The sequence below is a fragment of the Castanea sativa genome, chromosome 5 (genome assembly GCF_040712315.1).
Source record: "Castanea sativa cultivar Marrone di Chiusa Pesio chromosome 5, ASM4071231v1".
Classification (NCBI taxonomy): domain Eukaryota; kingdom Viridiplantae; phylum Streptophyta; class Magnoliopsida; order Fagales; family Fagaceae; genus Castanea; species Castanea sativa.
In genome coordinates, this window is record NC_134017.1 from 14,653,002 (window position 1) to 14,671,403 (window position 18,402).

The window sequence follows — 18,402 nt, forward strand, 5'->3', positions numbered from 1 at the left end:
TTTGTTATTAGTATTTTGATTCTCTCTTGTCGAAGCACCATTAGCCTTTTGTTCATTATACATTTGGAATTTCGGGCTTGATTCTCCACAATAAACACTTCTAAAGAACCCAAGTAGAGATTTTTGTCGCAAAAACGTCATCGACAGCATTAACCAAAGGTAATTCATAATTGATCTAATTGACAACTTGACTTTAAAACTAGTTAATAAAAGGTTTAATAAGCTTCTAAAATAAACGGTTATAGACATCTTCCAATTGTAAAATGCATTCAGATGGGTTTTCACTTACAAAGTATATAATATGAAAATCTTCTTCAACTATGTTTTAGCTGTGGTTTAGTTCCTCATGAAACATCCACATGTCCATCCCTTCCTTACATGCATCCAGATGACTATACCCCTTCTCAACCTTCTATCTCCCCACCTCTCCAACTATCCAAATTCTATCATATGACACATTTTGGAAAAATTACACTTTACTACCTTAAATTATACCATAAATTACACTTTGTATCTTAAACTTTTCAAATGCATATTTTACACCCTAAATTATGACTCTTGTTACACTTTGCACCCCGACATTAAGTTTGTCATTAACTTTGATGTAAATCAAAAGTTTAGGATACAGAGTGTAATCAAAATTATAGTTTAAGATGATAAAGCGTAATTTCTTCTGTGTTTTTAAGGGATCGAGAAGAGGGACATTTGGGTAGTTTCATATGATGTCATACTTTTCTATCCAAGTTAATGACAAACTCAATATTGGGGTGCAAAGTGTAACAAATGCTGTAGTTTAAGATGCAAAATATACATTCGAAAAGTTTAGGGTACAAAGTTTAGCCTTCCACCTCAATATCTTCTAATTACAAATTAAATTATTGATTCACATTGAATGATGATTTTTTTTTCTAAATGACCTTTTCTTGTTTTCTCCAATTAACTTTCCCACTTGAATTTTTTTAATATTTTTCAAATTTGGGGTATATTTTTCCATTTGAGGCTTCTAAATTCCCAAATTTGAGGTATATTTTCATATTTGAGATATACTTTCGTAAATGAAAGTTTTAAATCATACAATTATTGAAATTACAACAAATGTTATAGATTTTCATTTTTCCTACGAGTCAAATAACATAGAATATTTTTTTTAACCTATTCCAAAATCGCAATCAAACCAAAACACAAGCAAAACGAGTCAAATCTTTAACCAAACAAGAAAAGAAAATAACAATTGCTTTTTTGGGAAAACGTTTTTCGTCAAACAAACGCGTGGACAATATGACCACAACGGCACAACCAAACAAACCGGCTCAAAATTTCGTATATGTCGTGTTGACTGTTGACTTATCCGAAAGGGTTCAAAGTCTTTTTAAGTCCACACCCATAGTTCTATTCACAGAACTTGCCTTACATTCAGTGTGGCCGATACCGTACCGGTACCAGCCGTACTGGCTAGTGCACCGGTACCGGTACACTTCTATATTGTACCGAAAAAAATACCGGCCGTACCGGCCGCGTACCGGCCTATTTCGGGCAATACCGGCTGGTACTGGGAATACCGGCCGGTACAGAATTTTTTTTTTTTTTTTTTTTTAGTTTTGTAATTTTTGAATTTTTGTAAAGGCATAATGGTAACTTATTTACATTAACTTCTTAGTATTATTTGTTTTCTTAGTATGCAATGAATAACTAAGCTTTCTATTTTTTATATTGTGTTTTTTTTTTCTTTTATTTGATACTAAAGTCTAAAATTATGAATAATTTGTTCTGAATTAAGGTAATGTTTTATAATAAACTTTTATATTTACTATAATATAAGTGAAATATTATATGTTTATAAACATGGTTCTAGAGATTTTGGTGTGTGTGTGTGTGTATATATAAAATAGCGGTAAACCCGAAACGGTACACCGGTATTGATCAGTATCCGAAATATATCGTACCGGTGGCCAAACCGGTATAGCCTCCGGTACGGTATTGACTTCCTTGCTTACATTTCATTTCAGCCAATGACCTAAATGATGTACAGGTAACTTTTTAAATGATATGTGTTAAAAATTAAAATTATTTCACTATTTAACTTATTTTTACTATTATTTATGAGTTTTATTGTACTTTTTGGCACTATTTATAAGTCACATTGTATTATTTCAACTAACTGTTACCTTTATCTATAGTACTTTTAGTAATAATTTTTCAGTTTCAACAAAAATAAATAGTATCCAAATACACCCTTATTGTGTGAGGGTTGGCTTTGATTTTGGTCTACCTACTTTATTGGGAGTACCCTTCAAAAGTTGACCTTCAAATTTTTTTAGGTAGATTGTATCAGTCTGCCATGCCATACACGAGGGACTGACCAAATCAAACTTTAAATAACGTTCATCTAAATGTTCACATTCATCTCTAGAAAGAGAATGTTCACATTCATCTAAATTTTCTTTTGGACGAAGTTAGTTAGGAGGAAAGTTCCTTCTATCTATTGCGTGTTGTTAACAGTCATGGTTGCTTTATTAGCACAGGTTATATATATTAAATGTTGAGTTACGAGTTGGAATGCAATCTTACAAAAGGAAAACAAAATATGCACAGCCCCCCCCCCCCATTGGTTTATTGTTAAAGCACAAAAACTCTTTGAAGTTTTAAACGAAAAACTTAACCCATGTAATGTTGTTTTACGTTTACCGTTAAACATCCATTAAAATAAATGATGAATTGCTCATATGATAACACATGTCTATATTTAACATGTCTATATTTAGAGTTATATTTTCCTAGGAAACAATACCACATGGGGGCTTTGTGTTACACTCTAAATAAAGCCCGAAGGGGTTCAATATTATACAATGAGCTGTTTACACACACACACACACACACAAAAATATCATAGTGGGATTTGGTGTTGTACTCAAAAAAATCAAGGATTGGGTTTTGTGTTTTATAGGAAAACCATGAGAGGGTTTTGTTTATTTTTTCACAAAAAAAAAAATACTATCAATACAAAGCGAATCCTCTAAATTTTTAGGGTAATTCCACCATGGGATTCCCAAAAATTTTCCATTATTCCATCCATATTGAAATGACTTGATTAAATTTTACCAAGTCATCAACATTTAGATAAACGCTAACATTCTCTATTTTGGTATTTATTTAAACTATGATGATATAGAAAATTTATTTTACTTGTTTGAAAATGAATATATAGGATTTTATAAATTCCACAATAAAGCTACCCTAAAAATTTTAGATCTTAATCCCTTATTAATGATTCACAATTGGGCATGTTATATAGTAAATATAAACAATTGAAGGTGGTTTTTTATTCTTAATATTTAAAAAAAAATAAAGGGAAAAATTAATTGTAACCCAATTCTTTAAAAAGTAACAAAGGTTTAATTTATTACTTATTGAAATTTCAAAGTTTAATAAGATTTAATTTGTTACGTCATTAAATTAATACAAATAAGGAATCAATGTTATGTCATGTAGCTAGAGATAAAGTTTTTTGCCATGAGTTTTAGTTAACTTAATTGGTAAGATTTATTATTTTCAAATAAGGGATCTTACTTTAAATTACCTCTACATAATAATAATAATAATAATAATAATAATGAAGAAGAAGAAGAAGAAGAAGAAGAAAAGACCCTCACTAATATCATGACCTAACGGTGAGGAGCAATTATCATGAAATGAGTCACAAGTTTTAATTCCTCTCGTCCCACTTACAACAACAAGAATAAATTAAATGGAAATTTTATTTAATAATGGAAATTTTATTTCTCCAAACACCCAATTTATAAAACCATTTAAGTAGGTTATGTGATTAAAAGAAAACTAAGATACTCTTTTGAAACTCTATCCTTTAACAGTAGTGATAACTTATAACAAACAATGAGTCAAGTTTTGTCTTCTCTCTCACACGGTGAGACATATGTGGGGCTCGTATATGTCTATGCGGTCTTATGTTACTACTCACTCTTCTAAATAAACGAGAGCAAGTCATTTGCTAGTTTCATATATATATGCCTCGCACTCTCGTCTTAATATAACAAATACTAGCATGAACAAAAGTTTGCTGCGAAAGACCAAAATGAATAACGCATCAAATCTAAAAGCGCGTCTCCTCTTTGTTTTAGCCATAACTTTTGTTGGCAACTCAAGACTAGCTGCAGGAAATAATCAGAACGCTGGAAGAAAACTTGATGAAATTCCCGGTAAGTACTTCTTCGAATTTTGGTCAACCAACATTTCTCTCTTCTTCTTCTTTGGTGCTTGCCAAGTTGTCGTGCATTTATGCATGCTTTCTTGTACAACGGAGCGAGTAATTCATGTATTGTAGAGAAGTTTGCTGTGCTAGCTTTCATAGTTAATACAGCCTTCTTCTGTTTTTTACTCGAGCTTTGTTCTTTTTAGAAACTGTATTCCTATGATCAAAATTACTCCACTTCTTTTTTTTTTTTTTTTACTCGACCTTTGTTCCCTCTTAACCTCAAGTTGACTTGAAAGTCTCATGCATAGATGACTCCGCTTGTCTTTTTGCCTTTTTCTATTAACTATATAAAATAGAAAAAGGGCAATGCCCCTCCAGTACACATTTGGTATAGTTGTTGTTGTTGTTGTTTTTTTTTCTTTTTTTTTCTTTTTTACTCGAGCTTTGTTCCCTCTTAACCTCAAGTTGACTTGAAAGTCTCATGCATAGCTGACTCCGCTTGTCTTTTTGCCTTTTTCTATTAACTATATAAAATAGAAAAAGCGCAATGCCCCTCCAGTACACATTTGGTATAGTTGTTGTTGTTGTTGTTGTTGTTGTTGTAGTAGTAGTAGTAGTAGTAGTAGTAGTTTTTTTTTTTTTTTTTTTTTTTTTTTAAGTTTTGAGCAGTTGCTACAGTGCCACTTTAGTTTGTTCAAGTGGCTCTATAACTACAATAGCTAGAGCATTTTTTCTTTTTTTGTCTTCCGTTTGTACTTTTTTTTTCCTTTTAAATATTTATAAGAATCATATATATTGTTATACTGACACAATATTTTCACAATTATTGAGGTGTCAATTTTTTATAAATCAAAATAAAATAATAAAATATGAAACTGTGACCAACCACAATTGAAAATAAATATTTTGTGAAAATGTTTTGACACTTGTTGGGTGAATATGTTAAAACTACGGTACTTTTAGTCTGTTCAATATGTACTATTCATTGCTTTTTTTATTTTATTTTATTATTTCAGTCATCGATTTGTACTCTTTTTTCTATATATGAAAGGAGTGAATAGACTCATAAATAGTGTTATGAATAGTATTTTTGGTTTAGTGACTTGCCTTTTCCCCTTTTTTTTTCCAAGTTCACCAACTTGGTTTGAGTTTTTTTTTTTTTTTTTAGATCTTTATATCTTTACTTTGTACTTGTAATGTAAGCTTACATTGTATACACAGAAAAGTAGCAAATATTATATATATTTAATAAGCTCATGAACAGTGTTATGAACAATATTTTGGTTTAGTGAGTTGCCTCTTTCCCTTTTTTATTTTTATTTTTTTATTTCTTCAAGTTCACCAACTTGGTTCGACCTTGTTTTTTTCTTTTAAATAATTTTTATATGTTTACTTTCTACTTGTAATGTAATCTTCCATTGTATACACACAAAAAATAACAAATATTATATACATTGAAAAAAAATGTACAAATTTTGCAAATTTGTACAGCATTTGCCAATTTTTATGTGTTTACAATACAAATTTGCATTGTAAGTGCAATGTATATTTCTATATATAAAAAGAGTGAATGAAAAAAGTTACACTAATTTCGCTATAGTAGTTTTGGTTTATTTAATTTTCATTGTTTTGTTGGCTACTTTTTTTTTTTTTTTGAATGCATAAAGTTGTAGTGTGTTTGCTAAATTATTTTTGGTTTGTCCAATTCACGTTGTTTCACATTATAATAAAATATTAATATGACAAATTGACACAATATTTTCACAATTGTTGAGGTGTTGATTCATTATAGGTTAAAATAAAATAATAAAATATCATACTATAATCAGTTACAATTAAAAATAAAAGTATTGTGAAAAAGAAGTTCTATATCCACAATAATTTTCACAACACTTTCATAACAAATCAAATATTGTAAATTGTTATTGGTTCTAATTTAAACTTACCAATGAAACGACTTTTTTGCCCACCAATAACAACTTGTAGTAACCTATTACTTATGATTTGTTATGAAAATGTCATGGACATAACATTTTTTATTGTGAAAAATGTTAAGATGTCTTGCTGTCGTCACAATATTTTCAAAATTGCTGAACTGTCAATTCTTTACAAGTTAAAATAAAATATAACAAAATTATAAAGGTATTATGAAAATGTTACGTCATTCTATTGTGTTTTTAGAAATTTTTTATTGCTTTAATCAACTTTGTTGAGCCAAAATTCACTATTCCACATACAATTTTCTTAAGTAAAGTTTTTGTATATTTTTTTCTTTATACACTATTTTAAATAAAAACGCATAGTTTTACACACAAAAACAAAAACAAAAACTTAGGAAAAAAACATTTTTTATCCTTTATGTTTGGGGTAGTTTACAATTCTTCCTTAACCTTTAAAATCAATCAATTTTTTCCTTAATATTTTGGAAAATAGCAAATATGTCATATTGTTATTCTCTCAGTTAAACCCTAATGAAAACTTATAATTCTTAAAATATTTTATTGTTTAATGTCTAAATTACTACCACTAAATTTTAACATCCTAAAAATTTTCTTTACGTATTTTGAGTTTTAAATGATAGAAATTCTTAGAAAGTTAGAATGATGATATTAGGTGTTTTATTTGTTATCTAAAAAATGTTGATTTTTTAGGTTTAAATTTACAAAACTTATAATTTATCTAATGAAAAATTCGATGACACATGCCTTTTGTTATATTATGTTTTTGTATTATTTTTTAATTTCTTAGCAAAACTCAATTGTTTATTGTTGAAAGATGATGATATTCATTATCATTCTTAGAAGTTTTAGAGAGTAGATATATTGTCTTTAGCAAGTAGGTACTAAAAAACTATTATACTTAAATAAATATTTATATGTTAAATAGTTACCCTAATTTTGTGGTTGGTCAAAATTCTTATGCAAATGAGATTAACTTTTTATGACATAATTATCAAAATTCTTAAAATTAATATATCTTTTGATTAATGTAAATCTCTATATACTTTAAAAATTAAATAATTCATATTTTTATTTTGTGATACAAATAAAATCTAGAGTTGACCTTAATTACTAATTTTTTTCCATAACAAGCACGTGTGTTACATGTACTGCCCTAACTAGTTTTTATACAATATCAAGTAAGCGGATGTAACCGTGTTTGCAAATATTACCAATAGATTTGGACGTGAGTGTTAATTAAATACTCGAATTTTTTAACTGGTTTATGACAAGTCGTACAGATTCTATTAGTAACTTTTGTTTTTAAGCATATTAACTTTAATAAATTCAGCAAAAATAAAGTATATTAACTTTAATAAGGAAGTCAAGTAAAAGCAGTGAATATTACTTCTTTTCTTTTTTTCTTTTTCTTTTTTTAATGATCTCGATAAAACTTTTAAAAAGAAAGTTTTCTTCAAATAAAAGACTATATATATATATATATATATATATATATATATATATAATTTGAAGCTTGGGAATTTGAATCTTGAATTTTTTCTTAGAAACAACAAGAGGTGTACATGAGTAATATTATAGTACAGTCACAAATTATTTTATAACATTTTTACAAACTATTAAAGTGACAAATTCTTACTAGTTCTAATCTAGCTAGTATCATATTTTGAGTAATGCTACAACTACAAACTATTTTATAAAATTTTGTAATTTTATAATATTTTGTAATTTTATAATATTTTTACAAAATGTTGATGTAGCTAACTTCTTATTGGCTTTCATCTAGATCCACCATTAATATTAATTTTTCATTTACCAATAATCAATCACCACATTAGCAGTTTGTAAATTGTAAAATAATTTGTATCTCTATCATTACTCTCATATTTTTATTTACTAATAATTATTTGAAAAATACTAAAACTATAATAGTAGTTTGTAAAAATATTGTAAAATAATGTGTATACGTAGCATTACTAAAATCAAGTTAAGCTAAATTGGTGCCTTGTCATACTTTTTTTTTTTTTGAGGGGGTCTTGTCATACTTTTTTAAGAAAGCTAAATCCACACAATCACGCACTCCCTAATGAAAATATTTTTTTTATATGGAAAAAAAGAAAAGAAAAAAAAGACATGGAATTTCCGCCATGACGCCATCTAAAAACTTCCTTACCAGAGCGAAGAAGTTGTACATTCGAGTCTGGGATACAATACAAAGTCCGAGCCCATGTTTTTAGTTCTCACCCAAACTCACACCACCTCTTCCTCTTCTTCTTTCTTCTAAGGCTCCCGATTCTTCCAATCTCTCTCTATTTCTTTGACTGGAGTTTGAGATTGTTTCTTATTTTTCGATCAAAGTTTTTTTATAGGTTTATGCGAACAAAATTTTCTGGCATCTTCAAGTTTAGTTTTGGTGAGGATTTATTTTGAATACAGGATTTTCTTTTAGTTCTTTTGGAGAAGAGTTGCAGTGGGTTAAGATTTCCTGATATTGGGCTGTCAACGTGGGTACCTATTGGGCCCAAACATATGGCCCAATTCCAAGAATGACTTGTTACTATATTTTTATTTCAATTTCATGAATTCATTGTGAAAATTGGGAGAACAGGATTTTATCCATTTCAGTTAAAATAGAGAATTCATTTTATGGTTAAAATTTTATTTCTTAGACCTTATTTAAAATTCATCAAGCTGGGGACCAAGCCCATTGCCCATTGGTCAACACACTCTAGATGCCACCAATTCAGCGGAAGGATGATGTTTGAAGTACCATCTCCTACTTCAAACTTAAAGAATTTCCTAGCCTCATTCCCTTATTTGAGCAAATTTCTCCAACACCAAGTGTTTTGTTGTGGAATTTTAACATTCTAAAAGTATTTTACCCTTCAAAAGAACCACATGGACCAATGCAACCCAAAGAGAACCAACTTTAGCCAAAAGGTTCCAAACGTGTTTCATAACAGCAACCCTGCTTCCAAGAGACCTTAATTTTAAGAGAGGTGCTACGTCCACAACATTTTTACAACAAATCATAGGTGGTTAGTTGTTATTGGTTCAAATTTGAACCTAACACTAAAATTACTTTTTTGCCCCAACAATAACAACCAGTAACCTGCCACTTAGGATTTGTTGTAAAAATGTTGTAAAAATGTTGTAGACATATCATTTCTCTAATTTTAAAGTTGGCACACATGGTCTTTTTAAAGTTTTTTTTTTTTTTTTTGAGAAGTTAATGGATGCCTGAATATTGGTTTATGAAGTATTTTTAGAAATTTTTTATAAGAAAAGAAAAATATAATTGATTTTTTTAATAGCTTTTTAAATTTTTCATAAAAGTGATATTAATTTTTTTTTTAAATTGTCCATTAACAAATGCCATAAAAGTATTCATTAATTGGACTTAAAAAAAAAAAAAAGTGATAAAGCTTTTCTCTTTCTCCTAGGAAGATGTGTACTTATTATTGTACTTGGCTATCAAAGTCAATGTTTTTGACATTTGTAAAAAACCTAGTTAAGACAAACGTTTCTGTTCAAGATATTGCACAATCGATATTGTAATGTTTTTTGTCTAATGGAAAAGCATTGCAATTTCCAAAATGTTCTGAATAGCAAATTTTTTCAAACATGTTTCCATGTTCAGAACTGTTTTTGAAGTCATCTAGGATATTTTAATGTTATTATTTGTTAATTTGTTAGCATGCATACAACGGCCCCTATGCACAGCACAGCATTGTGCACTTAAGATTTATTTCAGAGGTTCATTCACTTATCTTTTGATTCTTTTCGTTCGTTAGTATCGCTGCCCATGTGCATGTTCCATTCATCATTTTTTTTTTCTTGGTCCCTATTACCTCAGCATTTTAATGTTTCTCAAGCTTTAATACAACTTGTCTGTTCAATTGTATGTCTCTTTGACTAGAGAGTCACTATGTTCCTCAACCCGTGTAAATTTGTTAAACACAACGAGGCGGTTTAGGAAGTTGTTCTATCAAATGAATAATTAATTCCTATACACTTGTGTAATAGGCTGGTAGGTTTTAATTAGTAAACACTAAACGCTACAATTTTGGTATAAAAAAAAAGGTTAACATCTGAATAATCTGAAACTTTAAACAAACCAAAACCAACGTTTTGGCTTTCACATACATATACAGTTTTGTCTTAGCATGGGAATTCACAAGGCCACAAAAAGGTAGGTGTTGCAACTTGCAACAACATTGACTCACCCAAGCTTGGAGCTTAAGCTATTTGAAAGTTTTTGTCTTAGGAATTTTGGTGCCAAACTTATTTTATCACTGAAAAACATAGGGTGTTCTGAAACTCATTGGTACCTTATTTGTGGAGACTATATAGATTGCTTATGTCTAATTAACTCCCTCTTTCTTTTTCAAAATTTCAAGGCTTCATTAGCATTGATTGTGGCAGCAATGAAGATTACATTGATGAGCAAACCAAAATCCCTTACATATCAGATAAAGAATTGATAGACACTGGAATAGTTAAGACGGTATCCCCTGATTCACCCAGAAATATTCGACAACATGCCAAGAACTTGAGAAGTTTTCCCCAAGGAACAAGGAATTGTTACACCCTGAGACCAGAGCAAGGCAAAAACAATAAATATTTGATCAGGGCAATATCCTTTTATGGGAATTACGATGGTAAAAACCAGACACCGGAATTCGACCTACATCTTGGGGTTAATGAATGGAAAACAGTGAATTTTGCAAACGATGTTCCAAATGGTGTCCATTATGACCTTATTCATGTCCCCTTGACGGATTACATAGACGTGTGTCTAATAAACACTGGCCGTGGGGTACCCTTCATTTCAGCATTGGAACTGCGGCATTTGGAAAATTCCATTTATCAAACTCAGGGCATGGCACTAGCAAAAATAATGGGATATGACGTTGGCAGGAACCCTTCTGACTCGGACGTCAGGTGAGTCTTTTATACCTTCCTAAGCTAAAAAATAAATTAGTTCAACAATTTCCTGGATCTCATATTTGCTCCATCTTCATTTTTCTTTTCCTTTTACAACAGAAGTTTTTTCTATCACTGAATATTCATCTTCAATAACGTGGTGGCTATAACTCATTCCATTGCAAATCATGAAGAATAATAAAAGGAAACTTCTTTTGAGTAGGATTTTGTACTCACAGGGAAACTATTTTTTGTACTCCCTGAGAAACTTGTTCCCATCAGTTATTAATAATTGATGGTACACTACTCCTTCAGCTTCAGGTTTATAAGGCAGCAAGTGGGGGAAGATCTTTGCAATATGAGACAACAACAAGTTTTTAGAGAGTACGCAATAAGTTTTCCTGGAGTACAAAAATTGCCCACATAATATATATATACAGGATTTATTATAAGAGATTTGAAACAGCTTTTTTTTTTTTTTTTTTTTTTTTTTTTTTTTTTTTTTTCTTCTTCAGTTACCAAACAAGTTTTTAGGTTTAGAAAATAGAAAATAGTTTTTAAGACTTCAAAAAAAAAAAAGTTACGTAATAAGTTTCCCTGGAGTACAAAAATTGCCCACACATTAAAAGAAAACTTCTTTTGAGTAGGCTTTTGTACTCCCAGGGAAACTATTTTTTGTATTCCCTGAGAAACTTGTTCCTACCAATTGTTCCTACCAATTATTAATAATTGATGGTACACTACTCCTTCAGCTTCAGGCTTATAAGGCAGCAAGTGGGGGAGGATCTTTGCGATGTGGGACAACAACAAGTTTCCAGGGAGTATGCAATAAGTTTTCTTAGAGTACAAAAATTGCGCACACAATATATATACAGGATTTATTATAAGAGATTTGAAACAGCTTTTTTTTTTTTTTCAGTTACCAAACAAGTTTTTAGGTTTAGAAAATAGAAAATAGTTTTTGAGACTTAAAAAAAAAAAAAAGTTACCAAACACAACTCCTCTCTTATCTTCTCCCTCCCCGTCCTCTACTTTTTCTCCCTCTTTTCTCTATTCTTCTCATATGCCTGGACCTCCCTTAACACACCTCCTCCTCTGACCCACATGACTTACTGGAGATGCATGTTAAATTTAGTTTGGAAATTCAGAAGTATAATGTAGTTTTAGATCAGTTTAAAACCCAAGAAGGCCAAAATTTGTGAACTTTTTTACTAGTTAAAGTCCTCTGTCACTTGGCAATGGAATTAGGACGTTCTGGTATGAATGTCAATTTGACCAAAGTTCAGCTAATTGAAGCTCATTACGAATTGGATTGACGTTACCTTCTGTAATGATTTCATATTGCATTTGTTTTAATTTCGATTTTGATCTCATATTGTGGCTGTGATTGTTCTTATCAAAATTTAAGCTAAAATTATTTGTTTGATTATGCTTCATTACTACGCATAATATTTTATTCATTTAGTTTGATTTAGGGGTGGGAGAGATTCTGTCGTAGTTTATTCAAAAACAGTCCTTGATTCCTGCTCCATAGAACCTAATTCCATGAACGCACAAATCTGATTTCACGATGTCATCATTTGGACCAAACCCGTGATTGAGGTTGTTTTGTGCAGGACCACGTGTCAACCGCTAGTGGGGTGGCCTCAGGGGTGTTAATTCGGGTTAGCGTGTCGGGTTCGTGTCGTGTCGAGGTAGGGGTATTCGACTAAATGGCTCAACCCGAACCCGACCCATTTAATAATCGTGTCATAATCCTTCAATCCTAACCCGACCTGTTAATAAGGCGGGTTGACCTAACCTAACCCATTTAACACGCTTAATAAACAAGTCGTGTTGAGTTGACACAAATGTAACACAACCCATTTCAACCTGCATAATATTAAATATAACATCCATCTAGAAATAATTTTTTTACATCCCAAAAGGAGTGCATACACTTCAAGTCTTCAACCCATATTCAAAATAATATAATTCAACAAAAATATAACATTCATCTAGAAATAAGTTCTTTACATTCCAAAAGAAGTGAATATACTTCAACCCAAATTCAAAATAATATAGTTTAACAAAAATAAAATAACATAGTTCAACAAAAACAAGTGGGCCATATCATGCAATCAAGAAAAACACGAGGCACATGTGTTCAAAGTTTATTGTACAAAAGCATTATGCAGAAAAAATAAACACATGAGAGAGAGAGAGAGAGAGAAATAACCAGCTTGAGAGTTGACACTTTGAGTTTAGGAATTGGGCATGAGAAGAGTAGTACGGCTAAAATTTAAAAAAGAAAGAAAGAAAGATATTTATATGAAGGTTTAGAGATTTGGGGTTTGTAGGGTTTAGAGATCTAGGATTTGTAAAATTTCAATTTCTAATTATATCGCTTGTAAAATTTTGTAATTACTCACTTTTGTTTTTAAATTTATAATATATGTTGGATTTAAAAGGTATTTGATAAATCTAAAATAAAATGAATATTTATTTGTTATACGAGTTAAATGGGTTGTGTTAAGTGGGTCATTTCAAATTGACACAAATAAATTGGCGTGTTAAATGTGTCTATTGCGGGTTACGCGAGTTGACCCGCTTATAACACGTTTCTTATCGTGTCGCTTTTGGGTCGACCCATTTATGACCCAAACCCATTAAGGCCCAACCCTAACCCAAAAAAACCCATGTCAGGTTCGTGTCGAGTTTGCGGGTTGGGTCAAACATTGTTACCCCTAGGTGGCCTTGCTAGACTCGACTTTGTTTTGGAAGTCAAGCCCGGAACTCAAATTTGGGCATACAAAAACAATTAAAGCCTAAAGTCTAAGAAACAAAATAATGGTGGAGTTTCATTTTTTATTTAGTATTGATTAAGTGATGAGTTGAAGATCATAATAATGAATTGATTAAGGGTCCATTTGGATACCGCTTATTTTGATGAAAATTGAAAACATTGTAGCAAAATAATTTTTAAATGTGTGAATAGTGCCGTGGGACCCATTTTTAATGAAAGTTTTGTTTAAAAAAGAGGTTTGTGGATCCCATGAACAATGCACGGGACCCACTGAAAATCCACCACAGCCACAAAAACGCTTTCTCCAAAAAAAAAAAAAAAAAAAAACGCAGACGCAAACGTAGACGTAATAAGCCCAATCCAAACGCTCACTAAGTGATAGGTTGAAGATCATAATAATGAATATCAGTTGATGAGATAATGAGATGATATATGTCTAATATTAGAGAAGGGTCTATAAAGTAGCATAAGTAAACAGAAGGATAGTGTAAGTCTAGCAGAAAAAATGTAAATAGTATAATAAGTGTTTGGCCGTAGGCTGAAAGAGAAATGAATATCCAACAATGATATGAATCAGAGTAATGTATGTCCAGCAATGAAGGATTAGTAAAGTACTATATGTATTCAATAGTGAAGTATTAATGAAGCAATACTCATCAAATAGCAAGATAGTACTAAAGTAACTTGCATTTAGCAATATAGTAATATTCAATAATGTAAACTAAAGATAGAGGAATAGTGATTTATCTTGTATAGCTTATGGCTTTAGCAATAAGTTACGATAGAATTCCAACAATGAATAAGAACACGACTCCAATAGTGGAGAAGCAGTATTCCACAATGAATTTAGATTGGAGGGGAAATTTTGGGATGAGAGAGAGAGAGAGAGAGAGAGAGTATGTCTAGCAATGAAGGATCAATAAAGTAATATTCATGAGACGGAGTTAGTCAAGCTTTTCCACTTATCATGCACTTAGACGACTTTCCCCTTGATAATGCTCTTTAATACTTAATAAAGTATGAATGGTATTGAAATTCTTGAGAAGGACTTTAGTAAGAGAACTTTTTCCCTTCCATGAAAAGGGTTTTTGAAAGAAAATTTTATGCCTTTCATGAGAAGGGTTTTTGTAGTAGAGTTTGATGCCTTCTATGAGAAGGGCCTTAGTGTCAGAAATTGGTGCCTTTCCATGAGAATGACTTTAATATAATTCTCTTGGAGGAGTATTGAACATCTTTTGAGTGTTATAAAGATTATGAGAAGTATGCAGAATATGTAAAATATTGTGAAGTATACAAATAATAAGTATAGGTATTATTTGAAATATGGAGTTTGTAAGATGTATGGAAGAATGAGAACTATGGAGATTAAAGACTGTGAAGATAGGAGATTAAAGTTGTGAAATAGATTGTCCTTACGGTGATATGTGGTGTTGTGTTAATTAAGATGATAGGTTATGTTGCCTTCCATGAGAACTCATGAGCCTTGAATTATTGAAGTAGAGATATGAGTTTGAGCCCAATCTATATGATGAGAGAGTGATGTTGATAATGTCGTGGGCCATGAGTTCAATTGATGAAGTATGAAATCCAGGCTTTAAGCCCATTTTGTGAAGTAGATAATAATGTGGGCCATAAGCTTATTAGGTGATGTAGAGGAAATGAGGACCGTGAGTTCTCCTCATGAAGTGAAAATCATCTGACTTTATAAGCTTAATTCCATGTACTCGAATAAAATATGGGTCCTTTTGAGCTTCAAAAGAATTTTACCCAAAACTTATGATAATGCTTTTTTCTTTTTCTTTTTTTGAGAAACAAACACTTATGATAATGATGACAAGGGATTTGTTGCCAAATAAAAATATTGGCATGTGGCAAAAAAGGGAGTCCCTAACACTTGTTTGACTCATTTTTCTAAATCCTCCTCACACACACACACACACACAAAAACACAAAAACACAAAAAAACCAAACAAACAAAGTTCAAAATTTTTGAATCAAACCCCATTTCTATGGTGACCAAATCTCACAAGATTATGAATCATAATTGAAAAAAAATTATTAAAAAAAATCAATTAATTGCAGCAAATTCCATTTGACCCATTAGACCGGATTTTAAAAGATAATATCGATCACAAACACTCGAATTCAAAAAACCATGCCTATGCACAAAACCAAAATAAAAGAATGTCCATCAGACGCTTCTAATCTAATTTCATCTTATTTTGGTTTAATTTTATTAATTAATTTTTCCCCATTTATTCATATAAACTTAGAGCCCTGTTCAGTATGAAAGTTGTGATGACAGCTAATCATTCCATTTGGGTTTGAGTGAGAGTTGAGAACAATGGCCAACTAGGTTTATGGCTAACACAATCAAGCTGTTAGCAAGAGTGGTAAATAGGGTGGAGGAGGAGAAGGAGGAAGAGGAGAGCTGAGAGAGAGAAGCGCAAGACTTTCTAGATGATTAGAAAGACAATAATGTGCAACTATGTGAAGAGTATTGATATAGAGAATATAATTAGGTACTCCTAGAATATAATGTAATGGTGCTCTTTCATCTCACATTAATGGTGGACCTCACCAAGAATTTAATGAGTGAACCCCTTACCATGAATGTGAGAGGGCCAAACCCTTCTCATCTCAGTCCTAAACCCTTCTCTCTCTTTCTCTCTCAAACCTCTGGCTCCCTCTCTCTCTCTCTCTCTCTCTCTCTCTCTCTCACCCACACTCACGGCGGCTCCCTCTCTCTCACCCATACCCACGATGGCTGAAGACTCCCTCTTTCATGGCTGAAACCCATTCTTTACACCACCATCTTCCACTCTCTTCTCAAATCAATGCCATGTCAATGTTCATGCTAGCCTTGAGAAGCCTTTTAAGCATGGAACAATACGAGATGCGGGATCTAAAATGCAAACGATCTTGGTCTTTAGGATATGACCATCGTTTGGGAGCTCCTTCAATATTCCCTCTATGTCTATGTTCGCCATTTCGCTTTGATTTCAGATCAGAAGATCGCAAAAGACTATTACAAATTAGTTTGGGAGAAACTAAGAAAGAGAAGAAATAGAAACATAGGTTTACTTACCTACTTAACTCAGCTCGTGCGGTGCGTGCTTACTTTCCTCTTCTTACTTACTTACTGTGGGCAAGTAAGTAAGAGAGAGATTTGGTATTTTTTTGATTTAGGGTTTGTCTCAAATTGGCTCTAATATGGCAATTTTGTTAGTGTGTGCATATGAATCTATGTATGATTGGTAATCTATGATGATTTTTGGGGGGTTTCAGGTTTTGGAATTTGTATGGTTATGTGTGTATGTTTGTGTTCTATGAGATGGTGCATCTGTGTAGTGTGATTTGTGCTCAAATTCATGCTCATGTTAGTGTAATCACAGTGAATAGAAGAGATGGCCTAAGATGAGAAAGAGAAGAGTGAATCGTGCTAAATGGAGTTAGGGATAAAATTGTCTTTTAAGGACCAAATTGGTTATTTTTTAAAAGTCTTGGACCTAATTGATATCAGCCCAAACCTTGAGGGGTTTAGTGGAATTCACCTTTTTTATTTTTTTATTTTTTATGATATGACAAGTGAGGTTTCATTCAATTGATATAAATGAATTTATAGATCGAATAGTAAATAACATGCAATTGATATAAATGTTAAAAACATATAAAACAAGTAATTTAACGATGCGATTTTCAAAATGTAAATTGTATAACAAGTTATAACATATCATGATTGGTGGAGCATAAAAGGTAAAACAAAAAGTGGGATGTAAGATTTGTATCCACTTATAATTGACTAATGTACAATTTGTGCAATATTAATTAAGATAAAGTTTGGCTACAAACTTGGATGTAGTTCAACTCCCACCAAAAAAATTAAAATGATTGTGTATTTTGAAAATCTAAGGGCTGTTTGTACAAGATCTTAAACACATGTTTTCAATTTTCAAACAACATTATACGCATTTTCACACACTTTTTCATCCACATGTATTTCCAAAAAAATTGAAAATTGTTATTTAAACACACATACCAAATGGGCCCCTAATTATCGAATTACATGTTTTTATGTTTTTAACACACATGTCATATTTTATGTCAATTAGATGTTATTTACTATTTGATCAATAAATTTATTTTTTATGGACAGTTTTAAACTATAAAAATTTGAAATATAAATATTTGATTGATGAAATTATTATTAATCTTTGATTTTTTAAAAATTCTGCAAATATGGAGGATATATGGAAAAAAAAATTATCCAATTGAAGATTTGTCAAAATTTACATCTAACAACCTTTTTGTCACAATTTTGACTCGGTAGACTCTGATTAACCATCACAACATCACTTACACATGAATCCACAATTTTTTCTTCACCAATACACTTTGTTATATCACAATTTTTCCACATAAGATATTGAGTGAAATTGTAGTCTTAGACTACAACTAAGTTTTTTTTGAGGAGACTATAACTAATAACTTGTTTGGAAGGATGAAGAATAGAGAGGAGTGGA

At 31.1% G+C, this 18,402-nt stretch overlaps 1 protein-coding gene across 1 annotated transcript in view; it reads left to right on the forward strand.

Moving 5' to 3' along the window:
* Positions 1-4,060: 4,060 nt before the first annotated feature.
* The window catches only part of LOC142636708 (putative leucine-rich repeat receptor-like serine/threonine-protein kinase At2g19230), a 32,975-nt gene continuing 18,633 nt past the window's right edge, over positions 4,061-18,402 (forward strand). The window contains exons 1-2 of the mRNA XM_075810995.1: positions 4,061-4,214; positions 10,569-11,112. Of these exons, the coding sequence (XP_075667110.1) occupies positions 4,061-4,214; positions 10,569-11,112 (698 nt within the window). The remainder of the gene's footprint in view (positions 4,215-10,568; positions 11,113-18,402) is intronic.